Source organism: Podarcis erhardii (genome assembly GCF_964252035.2).
Source record: "Podarcis erhardii genome assembly, chromosome: 14".
Lineage (NCBI taxonomy): Eukaryota > Metazoa > Chordata > Lepidosauria > Squamata > Lacertidae > Podarcis > Podarcis erhardii.
The window spans coordinates 39389539-39412050 of record NC_138503.1 but is presented as its reverse complement, the minus strand read 5'-3'; the positions used below and the strand labels follow the sequence as shown (position 1 = coordinate 39412050).

Here is a 22512-nt window from a genome sequence, read left to right as displayed (position 1 = left end):
TACCAAGTCAAACCACTGGTCTATCTGGTTTAGTGCCGTCTACAGTGTGTCATGAACTGGCAGGACAACAGGGAGGAGGAAGAGAAACCCGGTGAGGGATGTAACTGGGACTGGGACAAACCAGAGCAAAAAGGGGATGGGGAAGGAAGTACTCACAGGGTGACAGAGGATCACAAGGGGATGGGGGGTGGGTCAGTGCTCAGGAATCAATGCAACAGGACCCATCACCAGAGCCAGAGGAGCCCCTGTCCCCATGAACATAGGCTTTGAGGCATAGGGAGCAGCAGGAGTGGTGCTCTAGGCAAGGGCCCACAGCCCAGCTCCCTAGCTGCCCAGGTGGGGTTTGCTAGCTCTGGGAGGAGGTGTGTGATTCCTCAGGTGGAGTAGGCTTGGAACTGGTGAGGGCCACATGCCTCCTCAAGTCCAGATGCTGCAATCAGCATGCCAAGTACAAAATGAAAGCAGAGCTGAGATGCCGTGTCTGCTCAACTGCCCATGTTTGTGGACCTTGGTTTGGATGCTCCTGGATTTCTATAGAACTCTGCTTCGGGTTTGACTCTGGACTGTACCCTCACTGCTGGACGTCAGACTTGACTACTTGGATTGACCCTGAATTGCATTTCCAGGCTGATGGACTTTGATCCTTTGCTTGTGTGGCTTGGCTCCTGGATTTGGGCTTTGGACTTGACTTGCTGCCAGGTAGGCCAGGGGTTCAGGACACAGTGACTGGCAGCAGCACTCCAGGGTTTCAGACAGGAAGCCTCTCTTAGCCTGACCTACAGAGGCCAGGGATTGAACCTTGAACAGAAGGCAGATGCTTTGCCACTGAGCTACAGACCTTCATAGCAACAGCACAGTGACACCATGTCTTGCAGCAGATATAGGTGTAAAGAGGGAGTATGGCAGGGACAGAAGAGAGCAAAACAGTCCACTCTATGTCTGTCACCTCACCCACCTGATCAATACAGCATTGCCACCACAGAGCACAAATACTAACTTGAGCTTTGTATATGTGAATTTATAGATCACCATAAACGTATGTGGCACTTTACAAAAAATGACAGATCCCTGTTCCAAGGAGCTTACAATCTAATATGTGATATGGGGAGGCTATGGAGAAAAAAGAGAGGTGGAGGAAAAGCATTCAGTTATGTGCATCTTCCCCAAAAAGTCCTCATGCTGTGCTACAAATATAAGTGGAAGTCAATACTGTCTTCTGACTAGTGTGGTGGCATCATGGAACCTGGACTCCAGCTCATCTATGGATGTAGAGGATCATCCCAGATCATTATATCAGGCTATCATATTTCACTGCACTTCTGTACTGTGAATATAACAGGGCTTATTCTGCAGGGAAGCATGATAAACAAGGCGGAACATTAGACACACTGGAAAAAGTGACACATGAATAATGCTCATACCATAACAAATGTGTGGCAGTCTTGGATCCCTCCCACATGTGTGCAGAGTTTTGCAAAACATCTGCAGAAAAGGGCATCCAAAATGATCAAGGGACTGGAACAACTCTCCTACGATGAAAGGTAATCAAATTTTACCTTGGGGGAAAAAGTGTGTGTGTGGAGGGGGTAATGATAAAGGTCTGTATTAAATTATGCATGGTGTAGAGAAAGTGGATAGGGAGATGTTTTTCCACCTTTCACAATACTTGAAACCAGATTCATGTAATGAAACTCAGTGCTGGGAGATTCAGGATATAGGATCAGACAAAACTATTCACACAGTGCATAGTTATACTATGGAATTGGCCGCCCCAATATGTGGTGATGGCAGCCAGCTTGGATGGACTTAAAGAAGGATTAGACAAGTTCATGGAGAACAGGACCATAAGTCTTATACCAAGTTAGACCTTTGGTCCGTCTATTGTCTCAGCAGTGACTCTCCAAGATTTCAGATGGAGGTCTTGGCTAGCACTACCCGTGGACACCAGGAATTGCAGCTGGGACCTTCTACATGCACAGCAGATGCTCTGCTACTTGCCCTGTGGCCCTTCCCGAAACGGTTATCCATGGTTACTTGTCATGGTTACTTGTCTCTCTCTGCTATATGTATTTGCCACCTCCAGGAACAGAGGCAACATGCCACCTGAAAATCAGTTGCTGGGAGAACAGGAGGAGAGTACCATTACACACCAACCCAATCTCTGATTCCAGGGGCTGCAGAGAGGGGTTGCATTCTCAGTTTCCAGAGAATGAAGGTCAGCAGAGACTGTGGTGTCTTTAGGATGTATGGTTTTCTTTCCACAAGCATACAATCTAAGCATAGGATGGAACTGCTGACAGCATTAACATTCCCTTAGATCTTGCTTTCCCTTTAGGTTTCTTGAACCCTCCCCCCAAAGTGCAGCTTAGGCTTAGCAAAGAACAAAACAGGTTTCTCTCCCCCCCCCCCTTCCAGCCTGCTTCCAGATCCCCCCCCTCTCTCACTCACTCACTCACTCACACACACACACACACACACACAACCATACAACCCTCTGATTCTTGTTCTCCTACATAGCAGCTAGGTGAAATGGAAGGGGTAGGCCTACCCATTTGTTCTATGGCGCAGAGCATCTTCTTTGGTTATGCTAACTGTAGTGCCTAACTAGCTAGCCAAAGTCATTACTTTAATTAAGGTATGCTTTGGCATGCTTGCTCTTATGCATTCTACGCTCACAGATACAGGACCTCAAGAATGGGAAGGGACTCTGGCCATCATCCAGACTGAACTCTCCCAAAACTCATAACAGTACTGCTGCACTCATGTCTTGACTGTGCATTTCTAAGAGACATTTGGTTGACCGTTATGGAAAACACTCTGGACTAAATAGTGGACTAGATAGACCTTGCCTTTTGGGGGCCACAAGCAGGGCCAGGGCCAGAGGCAAAGAGGACAGAACAATAAATATATATTTCCCCTTTGTGCAGTAAACTAGTTTCTGCACACACACACACACACACACACACTTACACCCCCCCTTTCTGTTCAGATAAGCAAGAGGCATTATCAGAGCTCCAGTTCCTGGGTTTCGAGTAAAAAATCCCCCAAAGTAGACCCCCATCCCTCAAGTCTGGAGTTTGCCCACTCCTGGAATAGACTGGTTCTGAAAGATGCTGGAGGAAGTGAGGAGTTGGCTGTGTCACCCCTTCCCCCCAAAAGGAAACTGCCCCAAAATCTGTTAAGGATGTGCTCGCTCTGTATCTCCAAGTTGCTTGCCCCACCCGCTCAGAGCCTTTGGTTCCGACCTAATTCTCTGCCCGACTGTTTTCCCACCGGTGAGCTGGGGCACACGCAAACTGTTCCTGGCTCCCATGCCAGGAAGAAGCTGCAGTCTCCTCCCCTCTCCTCCTTGCAGGAGAGGCCGGGGAGGGCGCGCGTCTTCTAGCAAGAGAGTTTCCCTGCTGGAGAACTTGGCGAGGTCTCCTCTGCCCGTTGGTGTGCGAGCTGGATGGCAGCTGGAGAGCGAAGCCAGTTGAGTCGCGTCCTCCCCTCCCTCTAGAGACACCATCGCTTCTCCATCTCCCCGCCCCTCGCAACCACCTACCGCTGCAAAACCGCTCTGCAGCCGCTGCCGCCGCCACCACCCCGCGCTCCGATTTCCCCAGAGGCTTCTTGCCCCTTCCGCCCCCCTCGCCGACCACCCTCCTCCGTGCTTTTGGACCCTCACTCATCCACGCTCGCTTTTCCTGCCTGTCTCCACGCTCCACAAGTGCCGCGCGCAGTTCACTCCCCGCGCTCTGAGGCTTCGGAAGGTGGGGGGGGGGAGGGAGAGAAAGAACAAGAGAGAGAGATTGAGAGAGAGAGAGAAGAGGTGGGACTGGCACCCCCGCCCCCCAGCTCCGCATGCTCGGCAGAGGCGGCCCTGCAAAGCTGCGCGGCCGCTAGGAGCTTCCCAGCGCGCTGAAAGCCACGGAGCTGTCCACGGTGCTGAAACCCCGCGCGGGCTGCCAGGCGAGCGGGCTCCCCGCGGTTGCCCGAGAGCCCCCTTTATGTGCAGTTCTTGGCGCATCGCAGCAGCGTCGAGCGGCTTGAGTTGCGGCGGCGGCGGCGGAGACAGCCTCAGCTCGCCCGGGCTGGCGCTGAGAAGGATGAAGGGCTTCCTCCGGCTGTTCTTGAGCTACTTGGTGGCGGACCTCCTCACCCTTTTGTGCCGGGCGCAGGAAAAAGCCGGGCAGCACTTGGGCAGCATCGTGATGCTCTCCGGGGGGAACCAGAGCCGAGAAGGGGAGCAGCACGTCGACGCCTCGGAGCCGCCCCCGACCCCGGAGGAATGCAGGGGCTACTACGACGTGATGGGCCAGTGGGACCCATCGTTCAATTGCAGCGTCCGGGAATACCCTTTCTGTTGCGGCACTTGTGGCTTTCGCTTCTGCTGCAAGTACCGGAAGGGCCGCTTGGATCAGGATATCTGCACTAACTACATCAAGCCCCCCTGGCTGAACGGGCGCAAGACGCCCAACCGCCCCGTCGACCCTTCCCACGACCCCACCCGAGACAAAACCAACCTCATCGTCTACATCATCTGCGGGGTGGTGGCTGTCATGGTATTGGTGGGCATCTTCACCAAACTGGGGCTGGAAAAAGCGCATCGACCTCAGAGGGAACACATGTCCAGGTAAGGCGAGGCTTAACCACCTTTTTTCGGATGTTGTGTGGTGGGGGATGACGACCCGCGAACTCAACCCGAGCACAGAGGTGGCCACCTGCCCGAGTCTCTGTGCGCGTGTTGAGCCTAAGAAAGAACTCCCGCTGGCCTTAAAAGCCATGACTACAAAACCTCCGTCGCTGGAGTCCCCCGCCTCCCCACTTTCGTCAGGGCGCGCTGGTGCCCTCTCCCACCCTCGATGGGGCATGTAAGAACCACTAGCCACCCCCTGGTGTGTTAGCCAGATGCTTGCACAGGGATTAACGCACATGTCTTGGCGCAGCGGCGGCCGAGTCGCTCCAGATAGTGAAAAGATTGGGTGAGGGGCGCGCGCGCACAGAAGCTCACTCATGATGGAGAAGCGCAGCAACAGCAAAAAAATAACAAATGTGGCGTTTAACTCTGCTTGCGAGGTCTGCCGGTAACTCTCTCTCTCTCTCTCTCTCTCTCCCTCTCTCCCTCTCTCCCTCTCTCCCTCTCTCTCTCTCCCCCACCGCTTTCCAACTGTTGCGCTTACGGGGCAAACTTCTCCGCAGTGGCTTGTAAACACTGTCTCTTTCTCTCACACACCCACCCCTTCATTTGAGCATCTCCTTGGTTTCCAGGTACAAAGCGGGCACAATCTTAGCTCGCGTGTGCTTGAGCCTCCGCACCTGAGAAACAGAACCTGCTCCCTAACATTGAAAGGAAAGGATGAAGCACAGCAGGGAGATTGCAGAGAAGGACCCCAGACTGAGGGTCTTGATGAGACAGAGGTTCATATAATATCTCACTTTACAATGAGGCCAATGAGGAGGTGGACTGGCATCTCTTGTGTTGTGTTGTACGCTTTGCATCTATCAAGTAACTGACTGTTTCAGATCAAATATAACAACACACACACACAATGGCAAATTAAGCTGATGGGTGCTGCTCTAACCACAAGCTGGCGATCAGGCAAGTGGGCACAATCCCACTTTTGGCTGCCTCTCCCTGCCATTCTAAACACACACACACGCACACACTCCCCCCAAATTGTGTCAACAGTAGAGAATCAAAGACCCAACCCATTTGTCAAATCATTCGGTCTGTCTGATTCATTATGCTAATCCCCAACACATGAAAGCAAAACAGATGGGGAAAGACATTTGCAGATAAAATAAAAACAATTACAAAAAGGAGAGGAGAAGCAGCAGCAGCAAATAGCTCTATTAAATTGATCCCAGCATAGCCAGGGGAACTTTCAAGATGAAGGCTGGAGTTGCCAGGATGCCTTCAGATGGACAGGGCTGTTTTGCTCTGGAAAGGTATAACTCAAAGGTAGTCTGGTTCCTCATCTCTTCCCGGTCTCCTCCTTTCCCCTCCCATGGACTCTGCACCTGGAGCATCTCCTTGTCCAAGATCCTGCTATTGCTTTGTGATTAACAGCCTCCCCCTGCAACGAGACACCCAAAATAGGATTCAGAATGCATCACCCGTTCTTTCACTAGCAATTATTTGCTATTTATAAACTGGCTGATGGGTGATCATTTTTACTACCAAGGAGGAGAGCAGCAGAGTGCAGGAATTCGCAGGCAACCCAACATGCTGTGAATCCAGGGTTACAAGTGGAGGGGTATCCAAAAACGCCCTCCTGGGCTTGAGATGGCTCAGCCACTAAATGAAGGCCAAGAGCAGGCAGAGAGAGTGAGATTCCATTCTGTCCTCTGCCCCTCGAATCTTGGCAGAGGTTTGGGCACCCTACTGCCTCCCTGCCTCTGCTTCTATAGTGTCTACGTGGACAGGTATGCTGAAAAGGTGACAATGAGCAGGACAACCTCTGAGCTAGGAAGGGGAAGTGATTGTTTGCCTCTGGTTAATTTGTGGCAAGTGCCTGTGCTCATCGTTCAGACGTTCAGTTCCATGCAAAGATTGTCTGCAGAGAATCAGGAGCCTTCCAGCAACTCCACCTGTTTCCCTTTGTGGGTCTTTTATGCTTGGAAGTCTCTCTCTCAGGTTCTTTAGATGGAGCTACCCAGGGAAGGCCCATAGCTCAGTGCCTTTGCATGCAGAAGGACACAGGTTCAATCCCCAGCATCTCCAGGTAAGGCTGGGGGAAATCCCCTTCCTGAAACCCCCAAAAGCTGCTGCCAGTCAGTGCAGATGGCACTGGGCTGGATGGACCAACAGTCTGACTCGGTATAAGGCACCTTCCTATGTTCCTCTTCAACTCCCTCCTTAAAACCCATCATTTATACAAATCCCATGCTTAACATCTGCCTGCCTTCCCCCAACATCTTTTCCCAACCTCAAGGAAGTCTAAATATCCCGGAAAGGGAAAGATTAGGCATTATAAATAGCGGTCTTCAGATACCTGAGAGAGATGGGGCTAATTCATCCCCTGTTAATCTAGAGTATAGGACTCAAACCAACAGATTCACATCCCAGCAAAGAGAATGGCAACTAAACATTAGGAAATATGTCCTGGTGATAAAAGCTGTTCAGTGTTGGAATAGAGTATTTCAGGAGGTGAGGGTTTCTCCTTCATGAAAGGTGCTCTCTTTTTTTGCAGAATTTGGATGGCTGCTTATCAGGGATGCTGAACTCATGGATTTTCTACAAATAAACTCTGAGGTCTCTTCTAACTCTAGAATTCCATGCATTTGCCCCATTTTTCCCTTTATTGCTTTTGCCGCACTTCTCTTTCCCTTCTCACCTATCTTCTTCCTACTAGCAAAACTTCATTGGGGACAGCTGCCTTTTTGTGTATGAGCTTATTCTATAAAGTTGTCATATATATATATATGACAAATATCGCATACCCTAAACTGCTAGTTTATTCATGCAACAGAGCAGCTGGGATTGAGGACACTTCAGCAGTGAGATGGTTGCCGGAGTGATTCTCAAGGACGGAGATACATAGGAAAACGTGTCCAATGAATGTACCATTTTTGGATGAGCCAATAGCTCATAGGAGAGCACATGGAATGCATGCAGAAGGTTCTGTGTTTGAACCTTAGTATATCTAGCTGAAAGGGACCCCAGATTGTTTCTTTAAACGGGATCACAGGTCCTTTTCTGCCTGAGACCTGGAAAGCTGCTACTGGTCAGCATACACAGCTATAGCCTAGATGTACAAATTGTCTGATCTAGTATAAGGCAGCTTTTAATGTTCATTAATGTTTGCTCCGGAGCAATTCTCTGGGCTGAAACTTCTGCAAAGCAACTGGGGTCCTTTATTGACAAGTTTTCCCAGCACATCTCTACGCACTTGCAACTGCTGGAATTATTCCAGGAGTCATCACTGGGCTGCAAAGGGGTCCACAGTAGCTCCCAATACTCCTCATTCCTTAGTGAAGGTGCTTATAATTACCTTTCTCACTGATCCTCATCCAAACTTAAACATCTTACCTGTTTCAAATGCTGTTGAAGGAGGGAAGCTGTACGGTGTTCACTTACAGAAATCATAAACCCTCAACTCCCTGTTGCTCATCTAACAGTGGTACGAAAGTTTCTGGTGAGATCTTGCTACTTAAGCTAACGGATGAGATTCATAAGGGGGACATGTTTCAAACCCCTTCTGTCCAGCATCTGTCAAGATTAAATGGCTAGTCCTCAACAAGGTCCTCTATTGCTGCAGATTAGTTCATGATATTTGAACTCCACAGTGCTCTTTTGTTACCTGGTCTCCAAACTTAGGACCAGAAGCAGCTGATGAAAAGAGAATGATATGATGGAAGGGAAGGGGCAGAATCAGATGCCTGCTTGGTATATATTCATGAAAAATAACCAGGTGGGAAGACTTTAAAGATTTCTGGTGTGTGTGTGGTAGAGTGAATTCAGGGGACAATTATCCAACGAGCTTAGGAAGGCATAGGACACTTGCCACCAGGAATTCATTGTAATTAATTAAAACAAGAATGTTACACATTTTCAATACAGGAGAGGGACAAATACTGGTGTCATCAAGGCAGCACTTTGGGACAGATGTCCCAGGGCAATGCTCAGCAGAATGAGCAGTGCTGGTGTATCACAAGGAGAAAGAAATTAAGCAACACACATTATCTTCTAAAGAGGAGTTCCCATTTGACCGTTAAGTCAAGATTTTAAAAGTACCTAACTCCACTGTTGGGGACAAAAATATTGTATCCATGGCTATGCTAATATTCCCTTTGCTGTTCTATCTGGCTCTTCCATCATTTTGTGTGGCCCAAAGTCTTTGGGGGAGAGAAGTGAAATACTCTGGCTTGTCCCACAGAACTAGGTCACATTTAAAGCACTCTGCTACCACTTTAAACAGTCATGGTTCCACCAAAAGAATCTTGGGAACTGTAGTTTGTTCAGGGTTCCGAGAGTTCCTAAGAGACACCTATTCCCTTCACAAAGCTACAATTCTCAGAGGCTCCACAGAGCGTGTGACAGAGGCAAGGGGCCAGGAGATTGACCCAGCAGAAGGGACCAGCGATTTATGGGGTTTGGCGTCCATCACAAAGCAGGAGCAAGGGCAGGGGGAGGGGGAGGGGGAGGAGGAAGAGTCAGAGCATTCTGAGATGGAGGAAGGCATGTGGAATGTGGTGGAAGACGCAGAGGCTGCTCCAGTGACAGACGGATCAGTAGATTGCTCATCTTTCCCTGCCCTACTGTCTCCTAGAACCAGAAGGGGCTTGAAGTGGGACAACTTCCATGCCAAAAAAGTCTCGGGTTGCAGGTGTGCAACCTGTCAGGGCAGGGTATATAAACTGGTGGAGAGGAGGGCAACCTTTTGGTGCAACTGCTCCTCAGGGTGCAGATCTGAGGGACAGCTGTCTTGTTGCCAGGTGTGTGTGTGTGTGTGTGTGTGTGTGTATGCACGCACGCACACATCTGGAGCACTGTGGGAGTTGCTGTAAGTGCTTGTTTTGTCAATGAAGACTGAACTATCAGACATATGCCTTCCTTAGCTGGGTGGGCCAGGAGAGGCATATAACTAGCCCCTGGGAGAATAAATTGCTGGACTAAATGAGGCTTTGACCTGATCAAACAGGCTCTGCTTATATTTCCTCCCAGTAAGCAGCAGGAATAAAATCAATCAACGTCCAAGTTTGGCCTGTGGTTGATTTGAAATCAATGTTTACCCTTGCTCAGAAAAGTAGCATGAAAAAAAAAGAAACTTTAATAACAGGAATTTAATAATGGAACTTTAGCTGTGAACTGCGATAAGCGATCCTTTTAGCTCAGTCATGTGCATGCTTACTCAGAAGTTGACTTCAGTGGCACTTTCTTCCTTGCAGCAGCTGAAAGATTGTCTTAGTGGCGATCTGCGATAAGAGAATGAGGAAGTCCATTTGGACATGACAGAAGCAATGAAGTGTTTCAGGAGCTTGGAAGGGAAGTTGAAGCTCTTGCAGAATAAACACAACAGATGGGGAATGGGATGGCTGGTGCATGGATCAATCTGTACACCAGAGTTGCAAATGTGTTTAAGAATCGTTCACTCTCTCCACCATAACTCCACCCTAATCAATAGTCAGACAATACCTTTATTGGGACCAGTCAAACTGTCCCAAAATAGGGGCCAAAGTTTTGAATTCTCCAAAACTATTTATCAGGTGGGATGTTAAGCAAAACTCAGGCATAGGTACTGCACTTTCATGCAGCAAGCCAAGGCAATGGCCTCATTCGTAAGAACAGAATACAAACCTGCTGGATCAGGCCAATGGCCCAACTCTTCCAGAATCCCGTTTCCACAGTGGCCAACCAGATGGGAAACCCACAAGCAGGGACATGAGCACAACAGCATCCTGCCCACTTAGGCCTCCAACAGTGAAGACAGAACATAGCCATGGTGGCTACGAACCAGCAAGCCTTGTTCTCCATGAATTTGTCTAATCCTCTTTTAATGCCATCCAGGTTGGTTGCCACCATTGTCTCCTGCGTCGATGTGTGTGATTAGCATCCCCTGGGCTCCTGCTCACTTAACTCACTGGTCATTGCTGCTGCTGCTGCCCTTCTACTTAGGCACGGCTACTGAACAGGGCTGACGGGACCCCCTTCCTCAGTGCAGGCAGAGAAGCCACCAGGGCTGCTGCCAGCAAAATGGTTCAAAAGTAAGCACAGTGGTGGTGGTGGTGGGATGAGGAGGGGATGAGTAAAAGTGACAGCGGTGAGAGAATCTGCATTGGTATTCTGCTGGCTTTGGAAGAAGCACACATTTACACAAGCATTCCCTTGACCTGAGTCTCCTGTTTTAATGGCTGGGCTTTTTAAAATTACATTGCTTTATTGCATATTTTAATTGTGGATGTTTATATTTTAATAGGTTTATTTTATGGTGTTTTTAAATTACCCTTGTTTGTTTTAATGTTAGTGGAAATGGTTTTTATGTTTTGAAGACCACATAGAAACCCATTTGGCCATTAAGTGGTAAATCAATCAATCAATCAATCAATCAATGATAAAAGAAGTGGGGTGTAGCAACAGCAGAGTTTGCTGCCTAAGGAGGAACAATGTCTTGCCCCATCCCTGACGGTGGGGCTGTGGGGAGAGGAAAGATAGGGGGGAAAGTTGGTTTGGGGTAACATCAAACTTACATAGCATCTACCACCTAAATCTAAATAAAGTCCACTACAGTGATACCTTGGTACTCGAACGGCTTGGCTCCCGAACAAATCAGCTCCTGAACGCTACAAACCTGGAAGTGAGTGTTCCGGTTTGCGAATGTTTTTCAGAAGCCAAACGTCCTCTGCAGCTTCCGATTGAGTACAGGAAGCTCCTGCAGCCAGTGGGAAGCCATGCCTTGGTTTTCGAACCGGTTCAGGAGTCGAACAGACTTCTAGAATGGATTTAATTCGAGAACCAAGGTACCACTGTACTTCTTTTTACACTCTATCTTCATAGCTGACCATAATCCTTGATACCTAGTTTTTTATTTGCATATAATTTTGGGTAGAAGCCATTGTTGTGCTAAGGAGATCATTCTGGCAGTGTGAGCATTTCTGCTTGCTTGGTGAAATGAACTCCCCTCTCCTTCCCCTCCCCCCATGCACTGTTCTGGGGGCACTCCTGACCCCCCCCCCAGAGCAGATATGGGTGAGACATGGGGCACCATGTGGAGTTGGGAGAGGTAGGAAAGCCCCATTGCCCAAGCAAGAGTCCTTGTATTGGCTTTGGCTAGTGAAAAACGTGGTTGCCTCTAGTTTGCAGGTAGATATGTAGGGAGGAGTATTCATTCACAGGAGACCTTATGTAAATCGGGGATGGGGAGCTTGTGGTCCTTTTGATGCTGCCTAGTTGCCAGTGATGATGAGAGTTGTAATCCAACAAAAATGGGAAGTTCTCCATTGCTGCTATAGATTCTCTAACCCGATTGCAAGCCAGTGTAGCACAGTGACTATGAATATTAGCAGCAAACAACAAAGCTCCTAGTTTAAAAGCCCGTGAATTAATTCCCCAGGAACAAGTCAAGATATTGTTGCTGGCAATGCATCCACAGACGACATCTACAATGTGGATGCTCTACACATGTCACACTTGGCTGAGAGTCTCTGGCCACTCACATGCATGTGTTTGGGTTTCAAGAAGCAGACACACATTTTGATGATGCCCATGCTATTTGGGTTTCTTACAGGTATTGTATTGGGTAACTGCACGTGGTCTTCTGCTAGGCTGCGATGGCCTCCTTGTCTCAGCTCCCCAATTTGCAAGTTGAAGTTCTGTTTCCAGTCTTCAAGCTGGGAGTGCTGTTGCTAATGTAGCCAAAACATATTGCATATATTGGATTCCTATTGTATGTTAGCTCAGTGAACAAGACATTCTTCCAAGTTTTCTTCAGCCATTCTCCTGCTGTTGGAGGTTTTTTGTTTCTCCAAAACTGAGTAATGCAGTTATTGTTACTAAGGTTTCTAAAGCTGAAGAGGTTTGCACCATTAAACTGGATTAAACCTCTCTGTTGTCCCAGGGCAATAAATCAACTCAAAAAACACCACCACCTGCCCATCTTCTGCTTAGAAACATGATGGGGAAATGCACCAAAATGCATCCCAAACAGAGCAGGTGCAGAGTAGTGGCTCAGATCGCCACGTTGGCTATGAAGCTCACTGGGTGACCTTGGGCCAGTCACTGCCACTTAGCACAACCTACTTCACAGGGTTGTTGTGGGCATTAAATGAGGAAGGGGGAGAAGCACGTACACTGCCTTGAGTTCATTGGAGAAAAAGGGTAGGATGGAAATGCAATAAATAATAAAGTGTGGGCAAATGGTTAATCGGAAGGTGTATAACCATCACGCAAACAAACCAAGAGAAATTCAGGAGAAAATGTTGCTTGCCACATGACAGCCTTGGGAGCAAAGAATCAAGAGGAATGCTCAATAGTCAAACACAGTCTAACCTCTGCTTAAGCGAATCAGGATGAATGCTCAATAAACAGGTCATTAGATTTGCCACATTTCTGCTTCCTGCCTCCCTGTCCCAGCACGCAGCTGTCTCCAGCATTTTTGTAAAATATATGCAGCTACCTTAAGCTTTGGCCATTTTTCCTGTATCAAAAATCCTCTCTGAACCGACTGGATCTGTGTGCTGTGTGTGTGTGTGTGTGTGTGTGTGTGTGTGTGTGTGTGTGTGCTTTTTGTGGATTATTCAGGATCAGTCTATAACTTGAGGCTGTATTGGGATAATATTCCCCTCTTAGGAGCCTATTAATGTACACAGGTCTTTGGGATCTTTGCTAGCTGCGAGTTTTTCCTCTGCTATGTAGGCCAGCTCTGCAGTGGCGGGTCTTGAAGATTTGCTTCTTATTGAAGTGTCATTTCAAAATGCCCAAACTCATTCTGGCTACCTGCTCTTACAAATCTTTCTCCTTCTTCTTTTTTAACTGGATCAAGCAAGCACAACTCTATTTTTTTTAATAAAAAGAACCTGGTGATCAGAAATCCATCTGACATTTAAATGACATAATACTGCCCCACAGTCAAGAATCACTGAGTATCATGTGTAATTAGCTTGCCATGCACATTAAAAGAGACTTCCAACAGTCTGAGAGTAAAAAGAAAAAAATCTGGATTAGTTTTCTCCTCCCCTTTTTGCTGCACGTTTCTGTCAGTAGCATCCAGACTTGGTTAGTGGTTATATAATCTATGCTACCTAGAAGGGCCCAGCCAGACCAGGGACCCTGGCATGGTTTAAATCAGTGGTTCCTAAAGCCTTTGGGGGGGGGGTGTCATTGCCCCTTGGTTCTATAAATCTTTCTCCAATGCCCCCTACCCTATAAAAAGCATAACCATAACAGCAGTCTGCATGACCCACTAAGGGAGATAAAGGTAAAGGTAAAGGGACCCCTGACCACTGGGTCCAGTCGTGGCCGACTCTGGGGTTGCGGCGCTCATCTCACTTTACTGGCCGAGGGAGCCGGCATACAGCTTCTGGGTCATGACTAAGCCGCTTCTGGCGAACCAGAGCAGTGCACGGAAATGCCGTTTACCTTCCTGCCAGAGCGGTACCTATTTATCTACTTGCACTTTGATGTGCTTTTGAACTGCTAGGTTGGCAGGAGCAGGGACCGAGCAACCGGAGCTTACCCCGTGGCGGGGATTCGAACCACTGACCTTCTGATTGGCAAGTCCTAGGCTCTGTGGTTTAACCCACAGTGCCACCCGCATCACTGAGGGAGATAATAACACAATAAAATTCAAAACAGTCACAATCAATTCACATTTATTCAAAGTCCAATTAAAACTATTTCATGTACCGGTAATTAATTCAACAAACCTGATGAACTTGATCCAGTGATAACAGCTTTTCAAAGTCTGATAGTTATTTACATCTCCAGTGCCCTCTTGCTACCTGCTTGCCTCTTAGCGGACCTGGTAATTTTTGGGGATTCACTGGTTTAAATCCTAGGTCTCCAGTCAGTGGGTCAGGACCCACAGGTGCGTTGCGAGGCCACACCAGATGGGTCTCAGAAAAGCTGTTGCCAACATGTTGGATTCCATCTTAGGCTGATCAGACCAAAGAAGCTCTACAGGACCAGGACACGTTCGGATGAGATGCTCATTTTATCAATTTCCATGAGTGCCGGAGTATAGCAGGAGAAAGACATGAGCCACTTTTAAAATAGATATATATTTCTGGGCAACCACATACTCATTCCTTTCTCCTGCCATATTGCAGGACTGGTTTTCATTTAGTAGTAATCTTGAGGGGGGGGGGGAGGAATCTCATAAAAACTAGGCTGCCCAAAATGATTTACTCCCAACTAGGAATGGGGGAGAAGTTTGATTTTAAAGGCAAACGTAACCTAAGTAGCACTTTCTTTCTGAAACAATACATGGACTCAAACACAGCCATCTTTGGAAACTCACGCTTCTGCAGATGTTGCAAGCAATATGTACAACTAGGTATACACCGGGGTAAAGTGTGCATATGATACTGAAAATACCATACTCAGAAGGATCATGTCAGGGAAAGTTGCTTTGCAAAGATGTGTATATTAGGAAAAATGGCAAAGAAAAATGTGTATATCAGGAGAAATTTGCACAAAAATGCTGATGAATTTCCTTGAGGGGTTTTTTTTTTTTGGGGGGGGGAGAGAAAACAGATGCAGAATTGTGGAGAACTGAACTGAGGAAATGTGAAGCCGAGAGAAACTGAAATGGACAGATTCGCCCATCCTTGTGACTGTAGAGTTTGCCCAACTTTGCCAGCCTGTGTCAAAGTTGCTGCAGATGGTGAAGTTGGAGAACATCTCACCCATTTCTGTGAGCACAAAGTGGGGTGAAGCATGGAGAAATTCTACTGGAGGCAATGCTTCTGGGTGCTTTATAAACAAACCCACGAGAATCCAGAATGTGGGAAAGATATAGCTTCATATGACATCATGAAATCAAATCAGCGTGAAGGTGGTCTATTCGCTTGGGAGCTGGCCTCATCCCAAAGTGTCTACACCTCCAGCAAAATCACAAAACAGACAGAAGTAGCATTTGAAAAGTGTGTGTGTGTTTGTGTTCATGGACTCTTCCCCTGAGTCCTCACTTCAGAAATGAACATTCTAAAAAGAAGCTTCCGCTGCTCTGATAACAAGTTGTAGCCACCACAAACTGTTGCAGTATATCTTCCCACTCAAATATGAATACTCCTGTCCAGGGTTCCAGCCAGCCATGTGTGAACTCCTCAAGCATGGCATTCTACTGTTTCTCTGGTTTTCTTTCCCATCATTCCATATCTCCTGGAGTTGATGGAGCACCCTCAGTCTTCATTGTGTGTCTTTTTTAAAAAAGGAATTTCAAAAAACCCTTTAGTGTTGCTTTTTTAATTTCTCGTATCTCAGGTATCAAGTTGGTTGATACCTCCATTTTGTTTTTAGTGGTTTAGTTTGGGCTTCTGTCCTGTTGGCATGGGCTCACAAAGTTTGCTGTTAGTGGGAAGGGATCTACCAAAATTAAAATTTGAGTGTCTATTTCCAGGGCAGGAGAGAGAGAGAGACAGAGACAGAGACAGAGACAGAGAGAGAGAGAGAGAGAGAGAAGAGTTTGGATTTGATATCCTGCTTTATCACTACCTGAAGGAATCTCAAAGTGGCTAACATTCTCCTTTCCCTTCCTCCCCCACAACAAACACTCTGTGAGATGAGTGGGGCTGAGAGACTTCAGAGAAGTGTGACTAGCCCAAGGTCACCCAGCAGCTGCATTTGGAGGAGCAGGGAATCAAACCCGGTTCACCAGATTACGAGTCTACCACTCTTAACCACTACACCACACTGGAGAGAGGGAGAGAGAGTGCCAAAGGTTTTATGGAAGGCTGTATCTAACTCTTTTCCCTTTCCCACCATTCTCTAGGGCTCTTGCTGATGTTATGAGACCAGAAGCTCCCTGCACAACAGATCACATGGAACGAGATCTCAACATTGTGGTCCACGTGCAGCACTATGAGAACATGGAAACAAGACCTCCTGCAAACAACTTGCGTGAGTTGCATTGTCTTGGTTTTTGCTTGTTCACGGTCAGAGATGTTTACAGATGTGGGAGCCAGTCAACGGGTTCTTGCCAAGGAGAAAGGATCTTTTATTGCCTTGTCACTGAATTCGATAGCAGTAAAGGCTATGCCTTGGCAGTCAGCAAATGCTTTCAGAGTCTGAATTTCACTTTTTGTTTGTTCGGCTGTTGTGCCTCCGCCCCCAATATTTTCATCCCCTTCTGAAAGAGTTATCTCGAAACATTTATGCAATAGTTTGTTCTTGGTTTTATGCTTCACCTCAGAAGGACAAAAGGGGGGGGGGACCCTCATGCAGCGTATTCATTTGGAAGTAGGTCTCAGTAGGTTGTGCCCACTGCTAGTCCTACTCTGAGTAGGCCCACTGAAATCAGCAGACATGACTAATGGGCCCAGTGATTTCAGTTGGTCTACTCTGAGTAGGACATAGTTGATGGGACTGACTCCCAAGGAGTCAGCTGCTGCCAAAGCCAGAATTAACAGAGGACTCAACACTTTGCAAAGTTGTCAAAAGAAGGATTATGGATTTTGGCTCAAAGAAGGATATTTGCTGGGAGGCCAGAGCTGAAGTAATGTAGAGATATCCCTCAGGCAGTGGAAAGGTTTATGATGTGCTGCTGTGCATCTTCAGTGTATAAATCGTACTTTAAAATGAGGATATTATACACTTGGATCTTCATGTGGACAGATCTTGCTGCTGCTTTCTCTGCCAGATTGTTGGGGGATATTCTCTGTCCCCCCACTATAAGGATGAAAAATGTGTCCGGCAGGGCAATCGTATGCATGCCTACTCAGAAGTAAGTCTGGCCAAATTCAGTAAGATTTACTCATAGGTAAGTACATATAGTGTAAGTACATACATTTGTGTTTTCCGTAGTGGGAGGAGAGGGAAGTGGGATTGGGGCATGCATTAAACCCTTTGAAGGATCAAGACCATCCCTTTTACAGTATATGTTTGTATGCTTGCTGTTGCCACGTTTGGGCAAAACATCTGCTGGAGAAAAGTATTTACATGATTACATAAAGCTAACACTTTGAAATGTCTTAGAAGACTGTATTTTTTTGACAGTTCAGCAATGATGCTTGAATGTATTTATGCCTAAAGTAGGAGAAAGTTTCTAATAGCCAAGTTTCAGTTTCATCAAACAAAAGCTTCCGTGCCATTTTTCCCCCTATCAGCAAATGCAAGCAAGAAAAATGCATTTGGTAGGGGGAAAACATTTTATATAATTATATTTTGAGAGAAGATGGAGCAGTACAAAAGAATGGTGGCTGGCGATGACTGCTCCAGCCCACTTGGTGTTATTCAACTTCCAAGAATATCTCAGGCAAGAATGTAAATGGAAGGTCATGAGATCAAAAATTTGACATGAGTGTTTAGACCCTCGGTGCACTGAGTTCTTTTTTAAAATTGGAAATTGCTCTTTAATGTATTTATGGCAAATGGCAAGAGGCAAAACGCTTATTTGGGCAATTATTCATTAGCTTTGCGGGACCTCTTGAAATGTTTTCTGTTGGGGGAGGGAAGGGTTGTTTTGCTGATAATGTCAAAGTTGTTTCAAGCAGTTTCTTAACAAATACTCCCCTCCACCCCAGAATAAGAAATCTCGAATGGTGTCAGTCTTTGAAGTGTAATATGAACACTTTCCCATACAAGTCCTTGTGGTTGGAAATGGCGATTTTGTCAAAGTTTGTGATGAAAGTGGGTTGTGATGTTGTGAGAGTGGGCTCTGCAAATGTGATGCAGCTCCCTGCTTGAAGACATTGACCTTAGACTGTACCTGCATCTGTCTTAAGTTGGATGACAATAGGTGCCTGCTGGTTAAAACTTATGTGGAATGTGCAATTGAGTCACAAGATGATGGGCAGGCAGTATTGGAGATGGAATTGCATAATAGCTAAAGGCCATTTTAGAACATGGAGATATACGCTTGTTGAAGAGGTACGTCTTATGACATGAGAAATGACTGCAACCTTGATTGTCCCCCCTGCTCAGAAAACTGCCTCTATTGCTCTGTATTGTGGGTTTTTCTTACATACCGCATGTATGATTCCACTGATGATGACAGGTAGAACAGGAATAGCCAACATGGTGTCATCCAGGTGCTTTGGACTACATCTTACATCATCCCTGGCCATTGGCCACACTGACAGGGCCTGATGGGAACTGTAGTCCAACAACATCTGCCACCAACACATCGGCTATTACTGATGCATAATATTGTGCTTTTGTTTTCATCTTACATGCAGTTGGGATGGATTGTGTTCAGGCTTCACTTTATACCTTTTCCATTCATATTCCTTTCCTTCCGATTCCTCTCTTTTCCTACCCACTCAATAATTAGATCTTTTCTCCCAGATCATAACACCTCTCTCACCACACAACCCTTTCCCTTCCCTCCCCCACCCGCTGTCCTCAAAGAAATATTTCTTTGTATTTGAAAGCCTAGCTTGCTCTAAATCCCAGGACACTGGTAGCGGTGTTACTCCCTTCCATGCCAAACTGGTTTAGCCAGTTGAGATGGGAATTATGCGTATTTAGTTCTCAGGGTGTGGTTGGGTTTGTACCGGTATGTCCTTGCATCTACACAAGCATGGTTTTCTGTGTGGACAGAGATAGAAGCAGTACAATTTTTTTACGTTTGCCTTGAATGAAAACCTGCCTTTTATTTTTTACATCACTGCGTTTAGTAATTCAGCAGATGGCAAAGTTCCAAAATCAGTAAAGCAGAGCCGGGAAGCTTTCAAGGGACTGCATGCCAGTGGTAGTCGGGGCCAATGCAGAAGTGTGCAGGTACAATGCAAAAAGTAGTGAGGCTGCAATCACATTCTCTTTTGCGCACATCCATGCACATTAGGGGTAGCCAACATGGTGCCCTCTAATGATATTGTTGGGCTTTTATTCCCATCATCCCTGGGCCAGAATAGCCAATAGCCAACAGGCTATTCTGGGCCAATAGGCTATTCTGGGCCAGAATAGCCAATAGGAGTGGGAGTTTAATTATATCTGGAGGGCTACTTACTCTCTCTCTCTCTCTCTCTCTCTCTCTCTCTCTCTCTCTCATCCATTGTCACATAAAACACACAGCAATTCATTCATTATCTATTTTTGTCTCACCCACACAACCCCAGACTCTCACTCTTCCTGCCCCCTGCTATTAGGTGTGAATATTGCTAGGAGGCTCTTCGCAGATCTAATTGCCACGGGTGGCATTTTGCGTGGAAACAGGATTCACAGCACACTGCAATGGGTTAACCCTTCCTATACAGTGCTTTTTTTTCCTGGGGGTATTCAAGGGTATGCAGTACTAGCACCCCACCCCCTTTTTAAAAAAGGTTAAAAGTCTGGCACTCACCGTAACAACTTCATGGTGGGTACTGGCACCCCCTCCTTTAAAACAAGCACTGCCTATGGCCTCTCGGTTTTAAGTGCTACTGGCATCTTCAAAACTGGGGGGGGTTATTGCATTATTTTTTACAGAAAACTAAACCCATAACCATTGTTTATAAATGCTTTATGGAATTTGGTGGGAGTTCAGGAACAAGGAATTATACAGCCTAAACAATGGAAAAATTGCTTTAGAATCCATATGGAATGTTTCCTAGTACCTGAAATTGAGATTGATCCAATTATTATTTGGAGTATATTGGATTCCACAGAATTTGTGTAGGAACCCACTGTTGAATACAGAGAGATGTTGGAGGTGTAATGCTAAGGATGCCTCTTTGAGGCATATGATGGGGGGGGGGTTGTTCATTGATGTATTCCTTTTGGTTTGAAGCTGCTACTCCGGTAAATTTTGTATTGTTGAAATCCTTGATATTTGCAGATGTTCATGTACTTTTAACTGCATCCCTTTTTCCTTATTAAATTGCAATTATTATTTTTTAAATCATCATCATGATAAAATCTTCCTACCTAGTTGAAACCCTCACCCCCCCCCCGAGACCTCGGAGAGGAACCGGTGGAGGAGGATTGGAAGAAATTTAAGGATTATTTATAAAAACATTGTAAATTGTATGAATGTTAAGAAAGATGTAAGATTTGTAATTATATGGCTCCAACAAATTAGTAATAAGGGATTAAATTTAAAGGTAACTGAAAGAAAAGACAAATTTTGGATAAATAATATGCTAGAATTAAATTTTAAAGAATAAGTGGGATTTAAATTCTAAAATTTGAGTTTTAATATTGGACAATTTCATAATATAAATTGAACTAAGTAAATAATTTGCTAGAAAAATTTATGCGTTCAGAGTGCAGCAACAAGAGATGAGAGGAAGTCCAAAGACGAGAATGAAATGTGGTTATTGGAAAATAATATGTTTTTATGTATGTTGTTTATTGTTTTAAAATTTAATAAAAATTATTATAAAAAAAAAGAAACCCTCACCCCCCAAAAAAACAGCCACTACCTTCCACAATAATTAGGTTTGAAATAGTCTCCCTTCAGAACCAAATAACAGGCTGTTTTCAAGCCTAATTAGGCATGAATTGAGGAGAGGGATGCACAGGTAGATGAAGAGGCCACAGGAACCTGTGGTTCCCTGAAATAGAGGAAATGCAGTGCATTGGGTGGTTTCGACCCATAATTTGCAGAAGCTGAATTTCTAAAGCATCCTTATTTTATTTTATTTTATTTTATTTTATTTTATTGTCATACTGATACGTCAGGAAGCAGATCAAAGGTGTGGTTTTCGGACATGCATATAGTCTAGAAACAAAACAAAGCAAGGCAAAATGTTGACACTGCAATATACCTGCAGTCTTGCCAAGGAATCAAAATGAACTGGAACTGAAAATGTAAAGGGGAGGGAAAAGAATGCATATTAAGTTACTGAAAGTTGAACGGAATCTTAACAATGATTGGAAAAATGCATCAAAATAGAATAATGAAAGTGATGAGAAAATAAGAAAATTCCACTTCTGGTTTTTCCAGTGACTTCTAGCCCCCTGCCCTTTCAGCAGGTGGAACAGGGAATTTCATGCATGTGGAGCAATACAAATTTCACTCTGTGGACAGGGGCTGGCAGAGCTGTGTTGGGCAGTGGGATGCTTCCACCCTATCCAGCACCCTACCCCAGCATGATGGGTTAAAAGTTTGGAATGCATCCCATAAATGTGTCTTTTTAGTTCAACCCCCTGCTTAATGCAGGAATAGGTACGTAGCAAGCTGTCTTATCCTCAGGCCTGACCACTGGAGTGCCATTTGACTAAGTTTACTCAAAGTAGGCCCACTGAAATTAAGGGACATGACAAAGTTAGGCCTTTTGATTTTTATGTGCCTATGTGTATAATGCAGTTTGTATGTAGCTCCTTGATGCATGTACTGTAGCTCAGTATTGTCTAGAGATTGTCAGAAGGCAGAGATTTCCATTCTGACCTATATTCATCACAATAAGCCATGCAGTTTAGTCGGTTCATATTGGACTTTGCCAAGAACTCTAATTTACCTTGTCAGCAACCTTGAACACCCTATGAGGCCCATCCTTTGAGACCAAGAAGGCAGAAGGCAAATGTTTAAACCATACCATCAATCAAATAGTCCCAATTTTTAAGTGGACCAAGAAATGTAATTGTTTGACCACCTGGTTTTCATGCACCAGAGGTAGGGAACCCTCAGGGCTGCGGGCCAAATGTGGCCCTCCTATCCTCTCTATCTGGCCCCTGAAACTCTCTGCCACACCCCTCACTGATCCCATTTCACACCACCTGAGTTTTTTTGCCTAGCTGGGACTGGAATATGTGAGTGTGTGCAGAAACTAATCCACTGCACAAAGATAGAGTTTACATTTGTCGTCTCCCCCCCACTTTTGCCTTTGGCCCTGTCCTCCACTGGCATGTGGCCCTTGGAATGTTGCACAGAAGAAATGTGGCTCTCAGTTCCCCACTCTGCCACGCATAAATACAAACCATTGTTTGCCAAATTGGCTTGAGAGAATCAG

At 45.9% G+C, this 22512-nt stretch overlaps 1 protein-coding gene across 1 annotated transcript in view; it reads left to right on the top strand.

The window, feature by feature from the left end:
- The first annotated feature begins 3280 nt into the window (after positions 1-3280).
- The window catches only part of SHISA9 (shisa family member 9), a 229924-nt gene continuing 210692 nt past the window's right edge, over positions 3281-22512 (top strand). The window contains exons 1-2 of the mRNA XM_081839935.1: positions 3281-4615; positions 16413-16540. Of these exons, the coding sequence (XP_081696061.1) occupies positions 3990-4615; positions 16413-16540 (754 nt within the window). The 5' untranslated portion in view covers positions 3281-3989. The remainder of the gene's footprint in view (positions 4616-16412; positions 16541-22512) is intronic.